This window comes from Pristiophorus japonicus, chromosome 17 (assembly GCF_044704955.1).
Source record: "Pristiophorus japonicus isolate sPriJap1 chromosome 17, sPriJap1.hap1, whole genome shotgun sequence".
In the NCBI taxonomy this organism is placed as follows: domain Eukaryota; kingdom Metazoa; phylum Chordata; class Chondrichthyes; family Pristiophoridae; genus Pristiophorus; species Pristiophorus japonicus.
In genome coordinates, this window is record NC_091993.1 from 2368228 (window position 1) to 2388573 (window position 20346).

Sequence of the window (20346 nt, forward strand, 5' to 3'; positions counted from 1 at the left end):
ACAATCAGGAACAAACGGAAGACATCAACATTGCCGACCCCCCACAACACACACAACCAGCAATCGACCCTGCTGCCAACCAGGAAGAAGAACCCATCCCCTGGGACAGACCGGCCAGACCCACTGCACCGCAGTGCAGCGATGCCCTGACCAACTCATCCACGCCCAGTTTCGAAATGAGACGATCAACCCAGGAGCGAAGGGCCCCCGACCGTCTCAACCTGTAAATAGTTGTATCAAAGACTTTGGAGGCAGTGATGGTATGTATGTAGCTATATATAGTTGCCACCAGAGGGCGTGACTAAGGGAGTCCCATGGGTCACCCACACCTCGTGCTGTGCTGGTATAAAAGGCTTGCTACTGTGTTGTTTAGGCACTCTGGAGTTTTATTAAAGAGACTAAGGTCATATCAGTTTGAGCTTACAGTATACAGTCTTGTGGAGTTATTCTGAACATAACCATTTAATTCAACGCTGCTTCATTGGTGTTAAACTCCCTTTAATTCAAATAACTGAACAGCGCAAATAAGAACTTGAACTATCAAGAGTAGAATGCATTCCGATGCTGTAACCTAGAATTTCTTATAAATACAATTGAGTCGAGAAACTATTGTAAAAACAAGATTATACTTAGCATTTTATGATCCCTGTGTCATAATAAATAAGCACGCAGTGGGAAATGAAGGCCAGCAGTATCAATAGTTAAAGTGCTAATTAGCATCGGAGCCAAGTAAAAACATTGTAATTTAGTAAGAAATCCTGTAAGGCTGATGGTTAGGGTCTGAATTACATCTTTATAAGCTGCTCCTTGGAGTGTTCCTTTAATGGAAATATACTCAATCCTTGTCATAATAATACTTACAAATCAATAATTATGTAAAGTAAAGTGAGTTCATTTGGGAAAACAGCAGAATAGATGCAGTGTTGGAAGGGTTTATGCAATCCCCTTAGACGCTCTCGGCTTTATCATTCTCTGCGCTATTTGAATTCTTCCCTGAAATGTGTGGTTCTGTTTTTGAAGTGATGTATCCAGTTGCACAATCACACCTGTTGGAGTCAGAGCAAAGAGTAGCTTTGCAAAGTAAAGATCTTGGATTTTTGAAACACTACGCAAAGTTAACACAGCAATTATTCTTTTACTTATTCATGGGATGTGGGCGACACTTGGAGAAGGCGGTGATGAGCTTATTGGTGGCTTATTGGGCCATTTCAGAGGCAACCACATTGCTCTGGATCTGGAGTCACCTATAGGCCAGACTGGGTAAGGGTGGCAGATTTTCTTCCCTAAAGGACATTAGTGAACCAGTTGGGTTTTTACGATAATCCAATAGTTTCGTGGTCACCATTACTGATGCTAGCTTTTTATTACAGGTTTATTTAACTAAATTTATCTGCCATGATGGGATTTGAACTCTCCAGATCATTATTCCAGACTTCTGGATTACTGCTCCAGTAACATTCCCACTGTGCTACCAGTCCCGAGCTGCCTTTTTAATTTTAATTTCCTCTTTTTCCTTTTGCAACTTGCAGCACCTTCAACTGGTCGATCCCTTTCCTAACCAAACTGGCCTGCGTCATGCTCATTGTATGCATTGTCACCTTGTACTTTGTCTCATTGAGGTATCTCCTGCTGATCTGGGGTAAGAATATTTCTCTCTCGTCGGTTATAATTCCACAACAACAACAACAACTTGTATGTATGTAGCACCTTTAATGTGGTGAAACATCTCAAGGCGCTTCACAGGAGTATTAGGAGACAAAAAATTTGACACTGAGCCACATAAGGAGAAGTTAGGGCTGATGACCAAAAGCTTGGTCAAAGAGGTAGGTTTTAAGGCAGCGCTGGCCATTCTAATAACTGGCTTGCAAGTATGTTAAATGCCGAAGCCACAGACTGACATAAGAACATAATATAAGGATATAAGAAATAGGAGCGGGAGTAGGCCATTTGGCCCCTTGAGTCTGCTCCGCCATTCAATAAGGTCTTGGTTGATCAGATCTTGACCTTGACTCCACTCCTCTGCCCGTTCCCTGTAACCCTTGACTCCCTTATCCTTCAAAAATCTGTCTATCTCCACCTTAAATATATTCAATGGCCCAGCCTCCACAGCTCCCTGGTGTAGAGAATTCCAAAGATTCACGACCCTCTGAGAGAAGAAATTCTTCCTCATTTCCATTTTAAATGGACGCCCCCTTATTGTGAGATGTGTTCCATTAAAGGAACACTCCATGGAGCAGCTTATAAAGATGTAGTTCAGACCCTAACCATCAGCCTTACAGGATTTCTTATTAAATGAAGTACGTTGAATGTTCATGTTGTGACTATGTATAGTTAGCTTTAGTACTGTGTTTGGGCGGACTCATTCCAATTCCTCATGGGCATTGTCACAGTGCAAAACTGCCTTAACTTGGTATTAGTTTGTCAACCATACTCGGGCAACATAGTATCAGAAGTAGGGCATTCACCCCCTCGAGCCTGTTCCACCATTCTGTTAGATCGTGGCTGATCTGTATCTTAACTCCCAGCTAACTGCCTTGATTCTGCAAGCCTTACTACCCTTGCCTAACAACAATCTATCAAGCTCTTTGGGGACAGAGTTCCAGATTTCCACTACCCTTTGTGTGAAGATGTGCTTCCTGGCATGGCTCCTGAACAGCGTGTCTCCAATGTTAAGGATTTGCCCCCTTGCCACCAGCATTGCGATTGAACCAGTTACAAAGGTGCTGACCGAAGTTGGCATGGGTTGACTTGCCCTCTGATGTCTCTGCCCTTTCTGGGATGATGTCGTGCCTTTGCTGCCCAACTCCTGCCAATAGCCAAGCTAAGAGCAGGGACTCGCAGGGTGAGGAATTATACTGAGGAACTGGCAGTGTGCCGCACAGTGACGGGGAAGGCTATTTTACCACCATGCATCAGTGGGCTGCTTAAACCAATCTCATTATTAAATCATTTCATATGCGCAAACTTTGACTTTGTTCTCAAATAGCGGCTGGTGTGGGAAGTACGAGCCCCTTATTGAGCTTGGGGCTGAGGTACATTATCGGGGCAGACTACAAAGAGCCTTACTCTGCATCCAACCACACTATAATGGACCTGAGAGTCCACTAACTTCTCCACTGACACCCCTTGTCTTGAAGAGCTTCAAAATTCACACGCCAAGAAATGTTTCAAAAAGTCGGCAGTTACTTGCAGTCCAAATACTTACAGTATCTTTTGAGTAATAACAAAAATGACAATCAGATTTATCATGTCTGTGATTTTTGTTTGTTTTTGTTGTCACTTTTTGATGAGATTAAAGAAAGTCTGATGTCTTTAAACGTCTTGTTTCAAAGTGTTTTCCCGTTTGGACTAAGTTTTCAAATGTTGGGAAAACTTCCTTAGTGACATCCATTGGCGTATCATTGGCGATCTCATAGAAACATATAAAATTCTGACGGGATTGGACAGGTTAGATGCAGGAAGAATGTTCCCAATGTTGGGGAAGTCCAGAACCAGGGGTCACAGTCTAAGGATAAACCATTTAGGACCGAGATGAGGAGAAACTTCTTCACTCAGAGTTGTTAACCTGTGATATTCTCAACCGCAGAGAGTTGTTGATGCCAGTTCATTAAATATATTCAAGAAGGAGTTAGATATGGCCCTAATGACTAAAGGGATCAAGAGGTATAGAGAGAAAGCAGGAAAGGGGTACTGAGGTGAATGATCAGCCATGATCTTATTGAATGGTGGTGCAGGCTCGAAGGGCCGAATGGCCTACTCCTGCACCTATTTTCTATGTTTCTATGTTTATTTAGAGCAACAAAGCAGAACTTTCTGATATATATATATATTTATATATTCTGATATATATATATATATATATTAGATTATATACACACAATCATGCACACCTTATCCTTTCCCCTTATAGCATCCTTAGAAATATAAGTTTAGTTGACTGCAGTTCAAAGCACAAAGTATTTACAGCACAGAAACAGGCCAATCAGCCCAACAGGTCCATGCCAGTGTTTATGCTCCACGAGCCCTCTTCATCTAACCCCCAACAACGTACCCTTCTATTCCATGGCCCCTTGTGTTTATCCAGCTTCCCCTTAAACCCATCTATGCTGTTTTCCTCAACTACTCATTGTGGTAGCAAGTTCCATATTCCAACCACTCTCATAAGAAATAGGAACAGGAGTAGGCCATACGACTCCTCGAGCCTGCTCCGCCATTCAATAAGATCATGGCTGATCTGATCATGGACTCAGCTCCACTTCCCTGCCCACTCCCCATAACCCTTTATCCCCTTATCGTTTAAGAAACTGTCTTTTTCTGTCTTAAATTTATTCAATGTCCCAGCTTCCACAGCTCTCTGAGGCAGCAAATTCCACAGATTTACAACCCTCAGAGAAGAAATTTCTCCTCATCTCTGTTTTAAATGGGTGGCCCCTTATTCTAAGATCATGCCCTCTAGTTCTAGTCTCCCCATCAGTGGAAACATCCTCTCTGCATCCACCTCGTCAAGCCCCCTCATAATCTTATACGTTTCGATAAGATCACCTCTCATTCTTTTGAATTCCAATGAGTAGAGGCCCAACCTACTCAACCTTTTCTCAGTCACCCCTCATCCCCGGAATCAACCCAGTGAACCTTCTCTGAACTGCCTCCAAAGCAAGTATATCCTTTCGTAAATATGGAAACCAAAACTGCACGCAGTACTCCAGGTGTGGCCTCACCAATACCCTGTATAACTGTAGTAAAACTTCCCTGCTTTTATACTCCATCCCCTTTGCAATAAAGGCCAAGATACCATTGGCCTTCCTGATCACTTGCTGTACCTGCATACTATCCTTTTGTGTTTCATGCACAAGTACCCCCAGGTCCCTCTGTACTGCAGCACTTTGCAATCTTTCTCCGTTTAAATAATAACTTGCTCTTTGATTTTTTTCTGCCAAAGTGCGTGACCTCACACTTTCCGACATACTCTATCTGCCAAATTTTTGCCCACTCACTTAGCCTGTCTATGCTTGGGTGAAGAAGTTTCTTCTGAATCCCCTGTTGGATTTATTAGTGACTTTCTTATGTTATTAGCCCCGAGTTCTGGTCTCGCCCACAATTGGAAACATCTTCTCTACGTCTACATTATCAAACCCTTTCATAATCTTAATGACCTCTATCAGGTCACTCGTCAGTCTCCTCTTTCCTAGCGAGAAAATCCCCAGTCTGTCCAATCTTTTTTACAGCTCCTCCAGTGCCACTATATCCTTTTTATAATATGGAGACTAAAATTGTTCACAGTGCTCCAAGTGTGGTCTAACCTTGGATCTTTACAAGTTCAACATAACATAACAAATCATACTGTTCCAAATTGGGAGCTTGCCATCGACTGACACCTGTTGTAAGTAAGCAAAAGAAAAACCATATCGATTGAAAATTGAGTCCCACAAACTCAAACTGTAAATGTTTGTGACCTAGTCAGAGCTTCTGAATGTGTTGCTGTTGTCTGACACTCCATCCTATGCATGATACCATGTATTACACCAAGCAGTTCTAAAATAAAGTGATGATTTCTCATTGTCCAGCGTAACAAACAATAATGTAGTTTAATTGCAGCAACAACAGCTACTTGCATTTATATAGCACCTTTATCGTAGTAAAAGATCCCAAAGCGCTTCACAGGAATGTAATCAGACAAAAATTGACACCGTGCAGATAAGGAGATATTGGGATGGGTGACTAAAAGCTTGGACAAAGAGGTAGCTTTTAAGGAGGGTCAAAAAAGGAGAGTGAGGTAGAGGCTGAGAGATGTAGGGAGGGAGTTTAGGACCTAGGCACCTGAAGACACGGCTGCCAATGGTAGGGCGAAAGCAATGGGGGACTCGCAAGAGGCCAGAGTTGGAGGAACACAGAGATCTCGGAGGGTTGTAGGTCTGGGGCTGCTTACAGAGATAGCGAGTGGCGAGCTCATGGAGGGTTTTGAACACGAGGTTTGAGAATATAAAAATTTGAGGTGTTGGAAGACTGGGAATCAATGTAGATCAAAGAGTACAGGGGTGATGGGTGAATAGTGCTGGAGCAGTCTGTAAGACATTTCTCAAATCATTATGACCTTCCATTAAAATGACAGACAGTTTGGGTTTCCAATTTGGATTTCCAGTTGTTGCTAAGGACGACCACACCACACTGATACAGCCCCCTTTAGTAATGAAAGGGTGGCCTAATCTGGATAGTGCTGTTTGTTTGTGCAGATAATTTAACATGTAGTAATTTCATCAGACTGTGATATTTGCACATAAATAGAGCTAGCTAGACTCTAACCCAGTCATTCAGTCAGCAGCGAGTGCTGTGTTCATACGGCAGCCTGTCTTTCATTGCTTTGAAGCGAGTGGTGTCAGGAACACTCCATTTTTGAATCTACCACTGCAGTGTGATGCAGTCAATGAGAAGGCCTTTGTTTAGATTGTTAACACAGTCAGAATGCAATGAAATTTGATCTTGCATTTTCTCGCGAGTGCAACGCTGCACTAAATGTTGCGCACACAGGGAAAGCCGTTCAGCTGTGAGCACTTTGCTCACACACACACACACACACACACACACACACAGATGGGCAGGGTCACTACAGTAGTCGGCCCTTTCGTAGCTTACAGAAAAAAACAAAGGCACACTGTCACACTGGAAGTCTGAACTTTCGTACATTCCTTGTTTAAAACCTTTGAGACAGATGGGCTTTTAATCCTTCAGCAGATTAATAAAGACATGTGACAAGGTGAAGCAATTGTTAAAAAAAAGAAAAACGGAATTTATTGGCACACATCTATATACAGCTGAAAAAGAAAACTTATCCTCCAAAGTCCTTAATATCCTCAACCATGCCTGAAATAAACCCCTGGCCCAGAAACAATCCGGGCTATTGAGGTGTATGGAAAACAAACAGCTTGTTTCTATTCAGGCACACATTGTAATGTAGGTATATAATATACGTATACATAGGCAGTCCCTCGAACGAAGATGACTTGCTTCCACAAGAGTTCACAGATGTTTCAATGAAGGACCCGATGTTCCAGTCCTGAACTCCAGTTGAGGGGGGTGGAAGATGCCTGTGGGTGGAGTTTTTTAACGTGTGGTGACCGTTGCACATCAGCCACCACACGGGCTCGACTGAGCTAGGTCTTTATCTAGTGGCAAGGGTTGAACCAGGATGACTGGAGACCTGCTCTGCTGCACGGACCTAGTGCGCACACATATCGCAGTGTGGGCTGGGCCCGTGCTGTCCCTGGGCCCTCGGCTTTTCTGGACTCCGTACCCTCATTCACCGCACCTTTGCCCACGGTGTTCCAGGGCCCAGCGCTCCAGCTCCATTTATAGCCCCCACCTGCGATGGTGTTCTCACACAGGTCGGGGGGGCCCACAATGTAGGTATACAATGTAGGTATACAATGTAGGTATACAATGTAGGTATGCAATGTAGGTAGGTATATAATGTGGGTATATAATATATATATGTATTGATATTTTTATACTGCAGTGTAGATCACCATTAACTCAGCTGTACTAGCTCGCAGTCAGATGAGGCAAGTGGGACCTGATTACCTATTTGTTATTTGGGCAATTGAATTTCCAGCGTGTCAAGACTCGCTCGGTGTCTAAAGTATTAATATTTGAGGCGATCAACAGAAGTTTATTTTATGGAAAAAAAAATCCTCCTGCGCTGCTTGTGTGTGAAGGCAGCAGGACAGAACATGCAGGGGTCAGGAAGGGCCTGAAGCCCACTGGAATATTGTGGAGTGGCTCGGTGCCTGTCGTGGAAATGTACTGTTAATAAACTTCCATTGGAAATGCGGAGACCAAACACGAATCTTACCTTATGGGAGAGGTGAGGACTGCCTGCTGTTGCTTCTGTAATGGATTTTGCAATTGAAGAAAATTAGATTTTATATAAAGAGGGTATTTGTTAATGAACCCAGATGACAGAACAGAGCGTGCTAATAGGGTTGAGACACGAAGGCTGGCACACATGTGTGACTGCTGCTTTGTAATTGTTTTCTCACTAATTTTCACTTGCAGAACTGTTCCTTCTGTCTCAATGAATTATAAAAAAAAATTAAATTCTGTTGACAGGAATACACAAATTCACGAAGAAGCTAAGAAGTCCATACGCCATCAATCATAACAAACTGCTTGACTTCCTCTCCAGAATTCCAACAGACATCCAAAAGGTGGGAGATTTTTCATATTCATTCTCAGGATGTGGGTGTCACTGGCAAAGCCGGAATTTATTGTCCACCCCGATGTCCTTAACTTGAGGGCCTTATTTGGCCACTTCAGAGGGCAGTTAAGAGTCAACCACATTGATGTGGGACTGGGTATCGGCCAGACTGGGGAAAGACAACAGATCCCTAAAGGACATTAGTGGGTGGTTTGTACAACAATCTGACAGCTTCGTGGGCATTTTAAATAAAAACTGAATTCAAATTTGCAAACTGCCATGTTGGGATTTGAACTTGTATCACTAGTCCACTAACACAACCACAACAATACCGTGCTCTATGGCATATTTATTTCTTTTTTTTTTAGGACTTAACTGTGGCTGCTTCATTTCGGAACCTGTGCTCTTTGTGTTTTAGACCACGTGGGTTTTAGAGGTTGTCATGGATGACGATAATGCCACATGTGGTAACCTTACTTGGTCAAGACCACAATCCCAAGCGGTATCTTGTTCGACAAGCACTGCTTCCCATCAGGATTTTGACAAAGCAGAGTCAGTGGGCATTGTGCGATATCACGTATTACTGCCTGCCGTTGCACCCGCGTCTTCTTGGTGATGCTAAACCGTCTGCAGTCTCTCCTTCAAATGCTCCAAGTTATCGATAATCTTCGGTTATCATCAGAGGAATCAAGTCACATCTCCTGGTGACTACGAGAAGAGGTGCTTTCAGCCAAAGATGGCCTGAACGAGGTGATGTCTCACTGGGAAGGGTGGGTAATGGCACCAGTATGAAGGCAGATGGTACAAGGGCAAGTTTTAATAGTTGAAACAAACTCTGCAGGAGTCGATTTCCTTTGTTTGAAAGGCGCGCTGGTGGTGAGAGACCTATGAGTAGCATTCCTCGGGGCCGAAATTCAGTCGCGCACGAAAGCTGGTGCACCTTTGATTTTTTTCCTGTACTTACTGCACGGATAGATGATGCGGTCGGAAGAGCGATTTTCAGGACTTTCACATTTTTTCAAAGTCCCACGGGAAATCTGTCATAGTGGGGGCGGGACATAGACTGAAAGGCGGGCTGAGGGGCTGAATATGGGTCGGACCAGGATTCCGCCGCTGTCAATCAGCGGTGGAGTAGTGGTGATGTCACAGCGCGTGTGCGTCACCACATCCTCTCCCCTCTGTTGAAGGGGAGACAATCGGACATTTTAGATCTTCGGTCACTGGGCCACCAGGCAGGGTTTCGGCTGGGCCAGCGGCCTGGCACTCAAGAGGGGATGCCAGGCTGCCCGTTGGCGGCCCAACCGAACCCAGGGGCACTATTTTTCCGGCCGATCGGGAAGTTGGCCGGCAAAAATGAATACATGGCGGCCGCAGCAGTGGGCCCTCCCCTTGAAGGGCCGCCCCCCCCGCGCTGCCAGGCCGCACTCACTGTGGAGAAGGTGCACCGGCAGAGAAAGCCGGTGGCACTGCGTGGCAGGGAATCGATTTTGCGACCGGCGTTTCGGTCGCTACATTTTTGAGGTGAGGGAAAGCGGCAGTGCGCATTCTGATAATACGCTTGCGGCGGTCATCAGAATCGGGCAGTATCGGGTCCAGGCCGAAAAATCCCTGCCCTGAATTTGGGTCGGGTCGGCCAGTTGACCCCAAAGCAACGGCCACGGGATTCCACCTCATGGTCGCTGCTAACGGGCAGTAGCGGGTCTTTCTGAGACCCTGAATTCCAGCCGCCTTGTATCCCCTAAGTGCTGTGTGAAGCCCTGCCTTCCCCACTTCACAGCAATGAGTGAAAGCTTGCCGGCCATCTTCACTACAGTCTCCTAGGCCCAATACTGCATTCTTCAGTGCCGTATAAACACAACATTAATATTTTTTGCCTCTCTAATTCTGTTCTCTTTTTTTCTTTCTTTCTTATTTCTCTTTCACTTTCCCTTACTCACTTTACTGTCATCTTTTTCCTCTCTCATTTTCCTTCTGCGTCACTCTCCTTTTTCTTTTCCCTCTCCATCCCTTTGCCCCCTAATTATTTTTTGTTAACTTTGTTTCTTCCCTTTTCATTTTCTATTTCTATCTCATAGCCCTCCCGGCTGTGAGTCCTGTGGTAAAAATAATTCCTCATGTTAGAGTCTTACCCAGCTCTCTCCAGTGATTAGTAAGTGCTGGCAGGAAGTCAGTCTTCAGGCAGGAGAGATGTTAGGATGGGCCAAACTCCTGCTCAGAGTTTGAATAGAGGTGCACAGCGCTCTCATTTCACCAGCACCTCATACAATAAAGTATCCCTAATTCTTTTGGAAGGCACGAACATGGTTAATGTGCATCTGTACAATCTACTCCTCAGGAAAAATTAAAAACTGAGAGCGCATGGACTTAGATTAATGACGAGGATAATTCTGCCATTTTGGACTTTTACCTGTATTGCCCGAAATATTAATTGATAATATTTCTTGCAATGTTCAGTGTGGCATTTTTGGCTCCACATTTAAGCCACCAGACATTGGTTGCCATAGTAATTTGTAATGGTAATCCTTAAACAAAGGCCGATCGCCATGCACATTTTCAAGCAGTGCACATCATTATCACGAAATGGAACTCTTTATAATATCTACGTGGCCAAACTAAAGATCTGCGTATTGGAGTGGCCAGTGATACTGAGTCCCATAGAATACCTAGCACAAAACCCAGTAATGACAAAGCACTTGGTACATCACAGCCAGGTGATTAACCAGCTATTTCCCAGTTGTAAGATGCCAACACTATGCCACGCCATATATCCAATACACCAAGAGGATAACAGTACTAGACAAGCAATTCCATAATGGGCAATCCCCTGTCAATTAAATTAAAAAGTGGGTACTCTGAGAATAATCTAATTGAGGGGTTCATATGACTGGAGGTTTGCAGTGATTGTCTGAACCCCCCGCTCCCTGGTATCTGTGACTGTTTCTGGTATGGAGTATCTCGGGATTTTACAAGAGAGGTTCAATGTTTTTGATCGATTTGCGGATCAAGAGTTTGCCGGTATGGACGGCAACTACCAGCATGCATCAGTCACTTTTAATGTCCGTGATGTTTGCCTATTACACAATGAGGCATGGTGGCAAGTGGTGTCTGAGACAACATATTAGGGCATTTTTTAAGAGATGGAGGAGGGGCCAAAATTGCCCACCTCTCGAAACGAGTCACACCTACCGCTCTTGAAAGTGTTCCGTCCGTCCCAATGTGTGGGCCGGACAATCCGGAGAAATTCAGCTTTTTGTTTGCTGTTTCTGGTCGGAGCAGTGTTGGTGTGGGGAGTGGGGACTGGTGGGAGTTGCCGACACTCAAAGCCATCGGCACCGCGCTGATGACATCATTGCGCTGGTGTGTCACAATGTCCCTCCCCTTCAGTTAAAGGGGAGGGGCTGCTGCGAACTCTGCAGCCACTTCAGTGGCAAACACTGGGCCACCAGGGAGGGTTTCGGCCGGGCCAGCGGCCTGGGACCCAAGAGGGGGTGGCAGGCTGCCTGTTGGCGGCCCGGCCAAACCCGGGGGCATAATTATCGGCGCAACTGAAGCAAAAAAATAACATGGAGTCGCCGAAAGTGCCACCTCCCCTTTACGGGCGGCCGCACCACCAAGCCACAGAGAGCGTGCCGGCAGCAAAAGCTGTCGGGCACCAACTGGCAGCAGTGCCACTCTCGCCGGGCAATTTTCGAAAGGGGCAATTTCGGGAAGGGGTCGCCGCTGGTCGGTGAGGTCGCCGCGAGCACAACGTGGCGGGAAAATGGACGGAGTAGTCCCGGACACCGCTCCAAATCTGAGGAAACATAGAAACATAGAAAAATAGGTGCAGGAGTAGGCCATTCGGCCCCTTGAGCCTGCACCAACATTCAATAAGATCATGGCTGATCATGCAACTTCAGTTCCCCATTCCTGCTTTCTCTTCATACCCCTTGATCCCTTTAGCCGTAAGGGCCACTAACTCCCTGTTGAATATATCCAACGAACTGGCCTCAACAACTTTCTGTGGTAGAAAATTCCACAGGTTCACAATTCTCTGGGTGCAAAAAGTTTCTCCTCATCTCGGTCCTAGATGGCTTACCCCTTATCCTTAGACTGTGACCCTGGTTCTGGACTTCCCCAACATCGGGAACATTATTTCCTGCATCTAACCTGTCCAATCCTGTCAAAATTTTATATATTTCTATGAGATCCCTTCTCATTCTTCTAAATTCCAGTGAATATAAGCCTAGTCAATCCAGTTTTTCTTCATATGTCAGTCCTGCCCTCCCGGGAATCAGTCTGTTGAACCTTCGTTGCACTCCCTCAATAGCAAGAATGTCCTTCCTCAGATTAGGAGACCAAAACCGCACAAGGTGTGGTCTCACCAAGGCCCTGTACAACTGCAGCAAGACCTCCCTGCTCCTATACTCAAATCCTCTTTTTATGAAAGCAAATGTGCCACTTGCTTTCTTCACCGCCTGCTGTACTTGCATGCCTATTTTCAATGACTGATGTACCATGACACCCAGGTCACGTTCCACCTCCCTTTTTCCTAATCTGTCACCATTCAGATAATAATCTGCTTTCCTGTTTTTGCCATCAAAGTGGATAACCTCACACTTATCCACATTAAACTGCATCTGCCATGTATTGGCCCACTCACCTAACCTGTCCAAGTCCCTTGCAGCCTCTTCGCATCCTCCTCACAGCTCACACTGCCACCCAGCTTAGTGTTATCTGCAAACTTGGAGATATTATGTTCAATTCCTTCGTCTAAATCATTAATATATATTGTAAATAGCTGTAAAGGCGGCCACGAGCCTTAAAGAAAGGGGCAATTTCAGCCTCGGAATGTTCGACCAGAAACAGTGTTGGAAGCACCATCCATAATCGCTTTTAAAAGGGAATTGGATAATTAATTTAAAAAGAAAAAAAAATGAGCAGATATGGGGAAAGGGCAAGGGATGGGACCAAGTGGATAGTCCTTTCAGAGCCAGCACAGGTACATGGGCCAAATGCCTTCCTCTGTGACATAAAACTCTTATGTTTGAATTCTATTGTTGAACTCTTGAGAACAAACAGTGGAATTCACTGCAATTCTCTGGCACTGATGCTCTATCTAAAACATTTAACTCAACTCTAAGTGCCCATGAGGGTCCAACAAATCTCCATAGCATTTTCTAAAAATGTATCCTAACTCTCTTGCATGAGACAGAGAGGTGCCCATGACAATCAGTGGTACAGATACGGAGCAGAAGAGGAGGTCAGAGCAAAACCATGGCAGGGAGGGAGATTAACAGAGACGCTTCGTGGGGTTCTGGACAACCATTGCATTGAAAATCATTTTCGTTTCCAACCTCATTTTGATTTTGTTTTAAAGATGTCTTTTCAAGAGTTGGGATGAAAAATAAAGGTTACACATTTTAAATCAAAAATTCTGCATCGGTATCAAATAATCCACAGCTGAAATGAATCCACGTGCAGGGAGATGGTTTGCATTAAATTGTAAACCCGCTCTTTATAAACAGGGTTGTATTCAGAGAGAATGTTACCTTTTACATATGGGAGGGAAAATTGCGGTCGGAGGCGTCCTTTGTACGATCGCCTCCGACCCCGAAAAAATCTACGGAAATACCTGGTGGTCCCGGAAGAACGTAGGATTCCGGTCGGAGGCCTAGATTCGCTTCATTGATAAAAATGGGAGCTCCGTTTATGCGAGTTCCTATTACTGTCAATGAGAAAATACCGAAACACAGCATAATAAATAAATACAACACCTCACATATTTGAAATTAATTGAAATTAAATGTAATTAAATGTTTTATAAAAAATATATATTTTTTGGATTTTTTTAATAGGCTTAAAATTAAACTTACCTTAATGGACAGGGTTTTTAATATAAAAATGAGTGTTTAAATGTAATTTTTATATGTTTTAAAAGTGTTACGCTGGTAAAAGTAAGCTAGGTGCCGGCTTTTACCAGGCGTAAAAGTTTGAAGGACATTCGCTGTGCAAGAGTTGGGCAAATAGCCCAATCTCTCCCGCGCAGACAATCTTCGCCAGGAGATGCGGAGGATCTGTGTAGAGAAATCTTGACTGATCGGAAAAGCCGGTTTTTGGCGCACGCGCATGGCGCCCCGAGAACGGCTCTTGCGAGGTCTCGCCGGGTCCGTGCGCACTTCATACCGACCCGGCGAGGCCGGAATTTTTGGCCGATGAAAACAAATGGCAGGAAAAGACCAGCTGGCCCATCAAGCCTGCCCCACACCACGATGGCCAGAGCATCATAACTAAACATTTCCTCTCTTCCTGTCCCCCTTGCAAGTGCAGAATTCATCGGCTGGATTTTCCTGGCTTTAGCATTCAAATAGCACCTGAAGTACAGGAAAATTGGACACTAATCCTTTCCTCCATTCTTAGCCTGAATAGAAGTGGGCACAGCAATGTAAATAAATCACATGCGACTGAATGTCAGACGGTACGACACACAGTTTGCCTACAACTGCACCGGGTGAGATTGGGGGCAGACTTGCCCTGATTAAAACCAGGTGCTGCTTCTGCTGGATTGGCTGTTTGGGTTCTATTTGTCCGACGGAACAAGCTGCGGTGTCAAGAGAGGTCGCCATTTTTGACCTCTTTCTATCCAGAAAGTGTTTTGGCTTCTTCAGTAAAGTAGCTGAGAATGCTGCTGGTCATTAACGCTCCGTGGTTGAACTGGGCAACCTCCCTTTGTGTTGTGGCTTATTTGGAAGTAGTCATAAGCACGCAAAAAAGCATAAGAAATGGGAGTAGGAGTAGGCCATTTGGCCCCTCAAGCCTCCTGTGCCATTCAGTAAGATCATGGCAGATCGTCAACCTCAAATCCAATTTCTCGCCCGATCCCCATACCCCGTGATTCCTTTGGCTGAGGAGAAGCAATGACAAGTTCTCTTGACAGTTGCTGAACTTGTTCATCTGACCATCTCCTGAGCCACGAACAAATGTTTCCCGATATCCGAGCAAATAGCCCCCCCCCGCCCCCGAACACTCCATCCCACCTTCAAGAGAAAGAGAAGCATCAGTCAGGGCTCCTCTATTCCCGCACCATCGTTCTATGGTTTTCCACTTACTGCTTTACCAACTCCTTGCAAAGAGACCGCAGGGTCTCCCAAGTTGCTGCATCCTTACTGTCATGGCATTCACAGGGGATGGCACCTTTAATTACATTTGATACCTCGCTAGAGATAGAGCTTTGCACAGCAAAATAAGACCTGAATATTTTTGTATAGTAACTATGCTATTGTGCTTTTTTCCATATTTTTGTTGAGCCCCATTTCATTTTCGTGATGTATTTCTTGAGTGCGATTTTGTTTGAAATAATTTCTTTCCCAATTAGTTTTGAGTTTTGTCCTGTGATAATTCCAGTGGTGTGTTGATCTTAGATGTGTGAGATGCTCCATGGAGAAGGAAGAGGGAGAGAGAATACAGGAATCTGACCAATGTGCCCTCTAGTTCCATAGGTTCCTCACTGGTAGGGGCCTCCTCCTTCTGTGGCAGTGCCATTTGCCAAAGCCTATTTAGGTTGGTGTTTATATATTTAAAAAAAATACGTTTTCAAATTGCTCTGGATTTGGAAACAAAGTCCCAGTGAATAAGTATTGGAATAATTATATCGCTGTAACAAATCCCATGTCTTGCAACACAGCGTCTTCAATTATTGAAGCCTATAGATTTTGGGTAAATTCCAGGGGTACTTAGCCTGCAGAGACGTCCTCAATTTCTCTAACAGGCTGAAATCAATAGAGTTGCATATTGAAGAATGTTCTGCAGCAAGAGCTTGCATTTATATAGCGCCTATCACAACTTCCAGGCGTTCCAAACGCTGTACAGCCAATCAAGAACTTTTTGAAGTGAAGTCAATGCAGGGAAACGCGACAGCCAATTTGCACACAAGGTTCCACAAACAGCATTGAAATAAATGACCAGATAATCTTTTTTTTTTTAAATGAAGTACTGGGATAAATGTTGGCCAGCACGCCTGGTTCTTCGTCGAATACTGCCATGGGAACTTTTACATCTACCTGAGAGGGCAGGCTGGGCCTCAGATTAACATCTCACCCGAAAGACGGTACCTCCAACAGTGCAGCACTCCCTCAGTACTGCACCTCAGTATCAGCCTTAGATTATGCGCTCAAGTCTCTGGACTGGGGCTCGAATCCATAACCTTCTGACTCACAGGCTAACGTGCGAACACTGAGCCAAGGCTGAAGCTTATTCTCAGAGACAAATATTATGTATGAGAGTCGGAGAAACTTGCACTGATATTTCCAAGTCAATGTCTCATTATATCAACTGTTCTATTGTTACCATTGTAAACCGAGATTACTGAAAACCAGATGAGGAGTCATTTTCTGACTACGTGCTCCCAGCAGGGAGCTGCATCTGCCAGAACTGACGATCAGGAATTTAGGCATGGACTGACCATTCTGTTCTGAACATTGTGTTCTCCACAGGCGAGCCTCCCCACCTCTAGTGCTTAAAATGACTCCTATTATTTAGTGTTCCCGGCCCAGGGTTTCACATTGCAAGAGTGCATTTTGGGAATTTGGGCACAAAATCAGCGAGCACAATTTACAGCCTGCACAATTTCCTCGCCATTAATTTTACATTTCTAAATCGTAACAACAACTACAACAACACGCATTCGCTTTGCACCGTCACCATGGCAAAACACCCGGAGGCAATTCACAGAGCAGTGAAAGAAAATAAAGACTTGCATTTATATAGCGCCTTTCACGACCACTGGATGTCACAAAGTGCTTTACAGCCAATGAAGTACTTTTTGGAGTGTAGTCACTGTTGTAATGTGGGAAACGCAACAGGCAATTTGTGCACAGCAAGCTCCCACAAACAGCAATGTGATAATGATCAGATAATCTGCTTTTTTCTGTTGTTGTTTGAGGGATAAATATTGGCCAGGACACCAGGGATAACACCCCTGCTGTTCTTCCAAAAAGTGCCGTGGGATCTTTTACGTCCACCTGTGAGCAGACGGGGCCTTGGTTGAATGTCTCATTCAAAAGACGGCACCTCCGACAGTGTAGCACTCCCTCAGTACTGCACTGAAGTGTCAGCCTAGGTGTTTGTGCCCAAGTCTCTGGAGTGGGACTTGAACCCACAACCTTCTGACTCAGAGACGAAGGTGCTACCCACTGAGTCACTGGTTGACACTGTGAGGAAGAAATGGATGCCCAGTCAAAGAAGGAAATCTGAGTAGGGGTGACCAAAAGCTCAATCAAACAGGTGGATGTTAAGGGAGGAGAGGGAAGCAGAGGGCTTTCGGGAGGAAATTCCAGCGCATGGGACCTATGTGGTTGAAGGCACATCTGCCAAGGGTGGGCAAGAAGCCAGATTCGGGCAGCAGAGAGCTGGGGCGGGGTTTGTAGGAGGGGGTTACAGTGGTGGGGCGGGGTGAGGCCATGGGGGATTTAAAAATAAGGATGAGAATTTTAAATTACAGACATTGGGAGACTGGGAGCCAATGTAGAACAGCAAAGACAGCGGTGATTGGCAAACGGGATTTGGCAACTTTATCCCATGGTTACCAAAAAGAATTGCTAAACTGTTCTTCTTAACTTGAATGATTATTGAACTGCACCACTCTATTGCAGTAAAGCTCAGTTAGAACGTTGTGCGTAATGTTCAATACTCTGATTTGCAGCGTTTCTAAACATCAACAACTTGTATTTTAACTAGTAACACGTCCCACGACGCTTCACAGGAGTGCTATCAGAAAAATTTTGATGCCGAGCCACGTAAAGTGATATTAGGACAGGTGACCAAAAACTTGGTCAAAGAGGTAAGTTTTAAGAAGGAGGATAAAAAGGTGGCGGGGTTTAGGGAGAGAATTCCAGAGTTTAGAACCTTGAATAGACATGGCTCTTTGATAATCATTTACTGTCCAAATGGTTTTTAATGGAACCATTCAAGTTTCCAATCCCCTGTGTTCCCCCTATACGTGTATTTATAACAAATAGGGCAGTGTTTTCATCTCATGTGCTTGGATGTAGAGGATGACTTGGGCACAGGATATAGAGGAAAATCGGGTGGGGAGGTTTGCGAGTGTGTAATAGGCACTGCCCAAATTATCCCCCATTCATTGTGGGAGGCCTTGGACAGGGTGCAGAGGAGGTTTATTAGAATGGTACCAGAGATGAGAGACTTCAGTGATACAGAGAGACTGGAGAAGCTGGGTTTGTTTCCCTTATAGTAAAAAAGGTTAAGGGGAGATTTAATAGAGGTTTTGATAGAAAGGATTTTCAAGAGGGAGTTAGATATGGCCCTTACGGTTAAGGGGATCAAGGGGTATGATGAGAAAGCAGGAATGGGGTACTGAAGGAATGATCAGCCATGATCTTATTGAATGGCGGTGCAGGCTCGAAGGGCCGAATGGCCTGCTCCTGCACCTATTTTCTATGTTTTCTATGTTTCTAAATAGGGAGAAACTTTTTCCACTGGCAGGATGGTCAGTAACCAGAGGACACAGATTTAAGATAATTGGCAAATGAACCAGAGGGCTGTGGAGAAGACAATTTTTTACGCAGCGAGTTCTTATGATCTGGAATGCGCTGCCTGAAAGCATGGTGGGAGCGGATTCAATAATTACTTTCAAAGTGAATTGGATAAATACTTGAAAAGGAAACATTTGCAGGGCTATGGGGAAAGAGCAGGAGAGTGGGACTAATTGGATAGCTCTTTCCAGGTGCTGGCACAGGAACGATGGGCCGAGTGGTCTCCTTTTGTGCTCTATAATTCTAATTCAAATGGAGAGGAAAATTGAGCAGTCTTCGCCCATAATCCTCCTGTGAAGCGCCTTGGGGCATCTCACTACGTTAAAGGTGCTATATAAATACAAGTTGTTGTTCCTCCCCACTCGAGTGTCCCGTTATAAAGTCTATTCGGGCCTGCAAACTCTGCTCTGTGACTGGCTGTGGTCATTGTCCAGTTGTCTCAGTGTTCCATGTTGTCTACACGGCCCGGAGTGTTTAGTTAGCGGTGACTGACACTCAACTCAGCGAGGTAAAATGCCAGCTAGCCGCTCCGGAATGCAGCGTCCCAACCTGTCCTGCATTTTGTTTCCGCCGGGTCAGAGTCTGAAACCACAGGGAGGGAGACGGGCTTTCTTCACACAGTGGGATACCTCGATTGACAATCATCGCCAGATATGACCTCGTCCTCCAGCGAGACTGCAGAACTGCTCCGGCGATGTGGCTTTTTCTAGGAGTGTCAGCTGTGGCTCAGTGGGTAGCGCACTCTCACTTCTGAGTCAGAAGGTTGTGGGTTCAAGTCCAACTCCAGGGACTTGAGCACAAAAAATCTAGGCTGGCACTCCAGCACTGCACTGGCGGAGGTGCTGTCTTCCAGATGAGATGTTAAACTGAGGTCCCGTCTGCTCAGGTGAATGTAAAATATCCCACGGCACTATTTCGAAGAAGAGCAGGGGAGTTATCCCCAGTGCCCTGGCCAATATTTATCCCTCAATCAACATAACAAAAAAACAGATTATCTGGTCATTATCACATTGCTGTATGTGGGAGCTTGCTGTGTGCAAATTGGCTGCTGCGTTTCCTACATTACAACAGTGACTACACTCCAAAAGTACTTCATTGGCTGTAAAGCACTTTGAGATGTCCAGTGATCGTGAAAGGCGCTGTATAATTCCAAGTTTTTCTTTTCTTGTAAGTCATCGGGCTCCTCTGTGTCTGCGGTAGAAGACTCTTGTCCGTAACTGAGCTAAGTTTGAGGACTTGACATTAATTACATCCGTTAAACTGAAAGAAAAGGCCCACAGAAAACATGAAAAAAATGACAGATTAACAAACACAGTAGAGTTTCGCATTTAGCATAAAAGTTGGTTTTTATTTTTCCATACAATTTTTTTAAACCGCTAATCAACTGCAGATTTTTCCAATCATTGCCAAATCTAGGCAGGACCAGGGACCAGCAGCTCAACCAACGTAAATCATGCTTCTCCAACCCAAAGTCAAGCCTTCCCTTCTGCAATTAATATCCTACGCTTTCCTACCCTAAAACCGATTTGTTACCTTTGAACCTTCCCGAGCTTTTCTTTCGGCCTCTCCTCGGGGAGCTGCTAGCCTGTACAGTACTGTGGGATACCTAACTGGGATGTTGTGGCT

General features: G+C 44.8%; 1 protein-coding gene across 4 annotated transcripts in view; it reads left to right on the forward strand.

The window, feature by feature from the left end:
- Positions 1–20346, forward strand: part of LOC139227514 (multiple C2 and transmembrane domain-containing protein 2-like) — a 496997-nt gene that overhangs the window by 472793 nt on the left and 3858 nt on the right. The window contains exons 21-23 of one of the 4 annotated variants that reach the window (XM_070858297.1): positions 1530–1639; positions 8104–8201; positions 17906–17990. In XM_070858297.1, coding sequence (XP_070714398.1) covers positions 1530–1639; positions 8104–8201; positions 17906–17908 — 211 coding nt within the window. In that variant the 3' untranslated portion in view covers positions 17909–17990. Of the gene's footprint in view, positions 1–1529; positions 1640–8103; positions 8202–17905; positions 17993–20346 lie in introns of those variants that run through there. The other 3 variants (XM_070858296.1, XM_070858299.1, XM_070858298.1) reach the window with 3 other exon arrangements.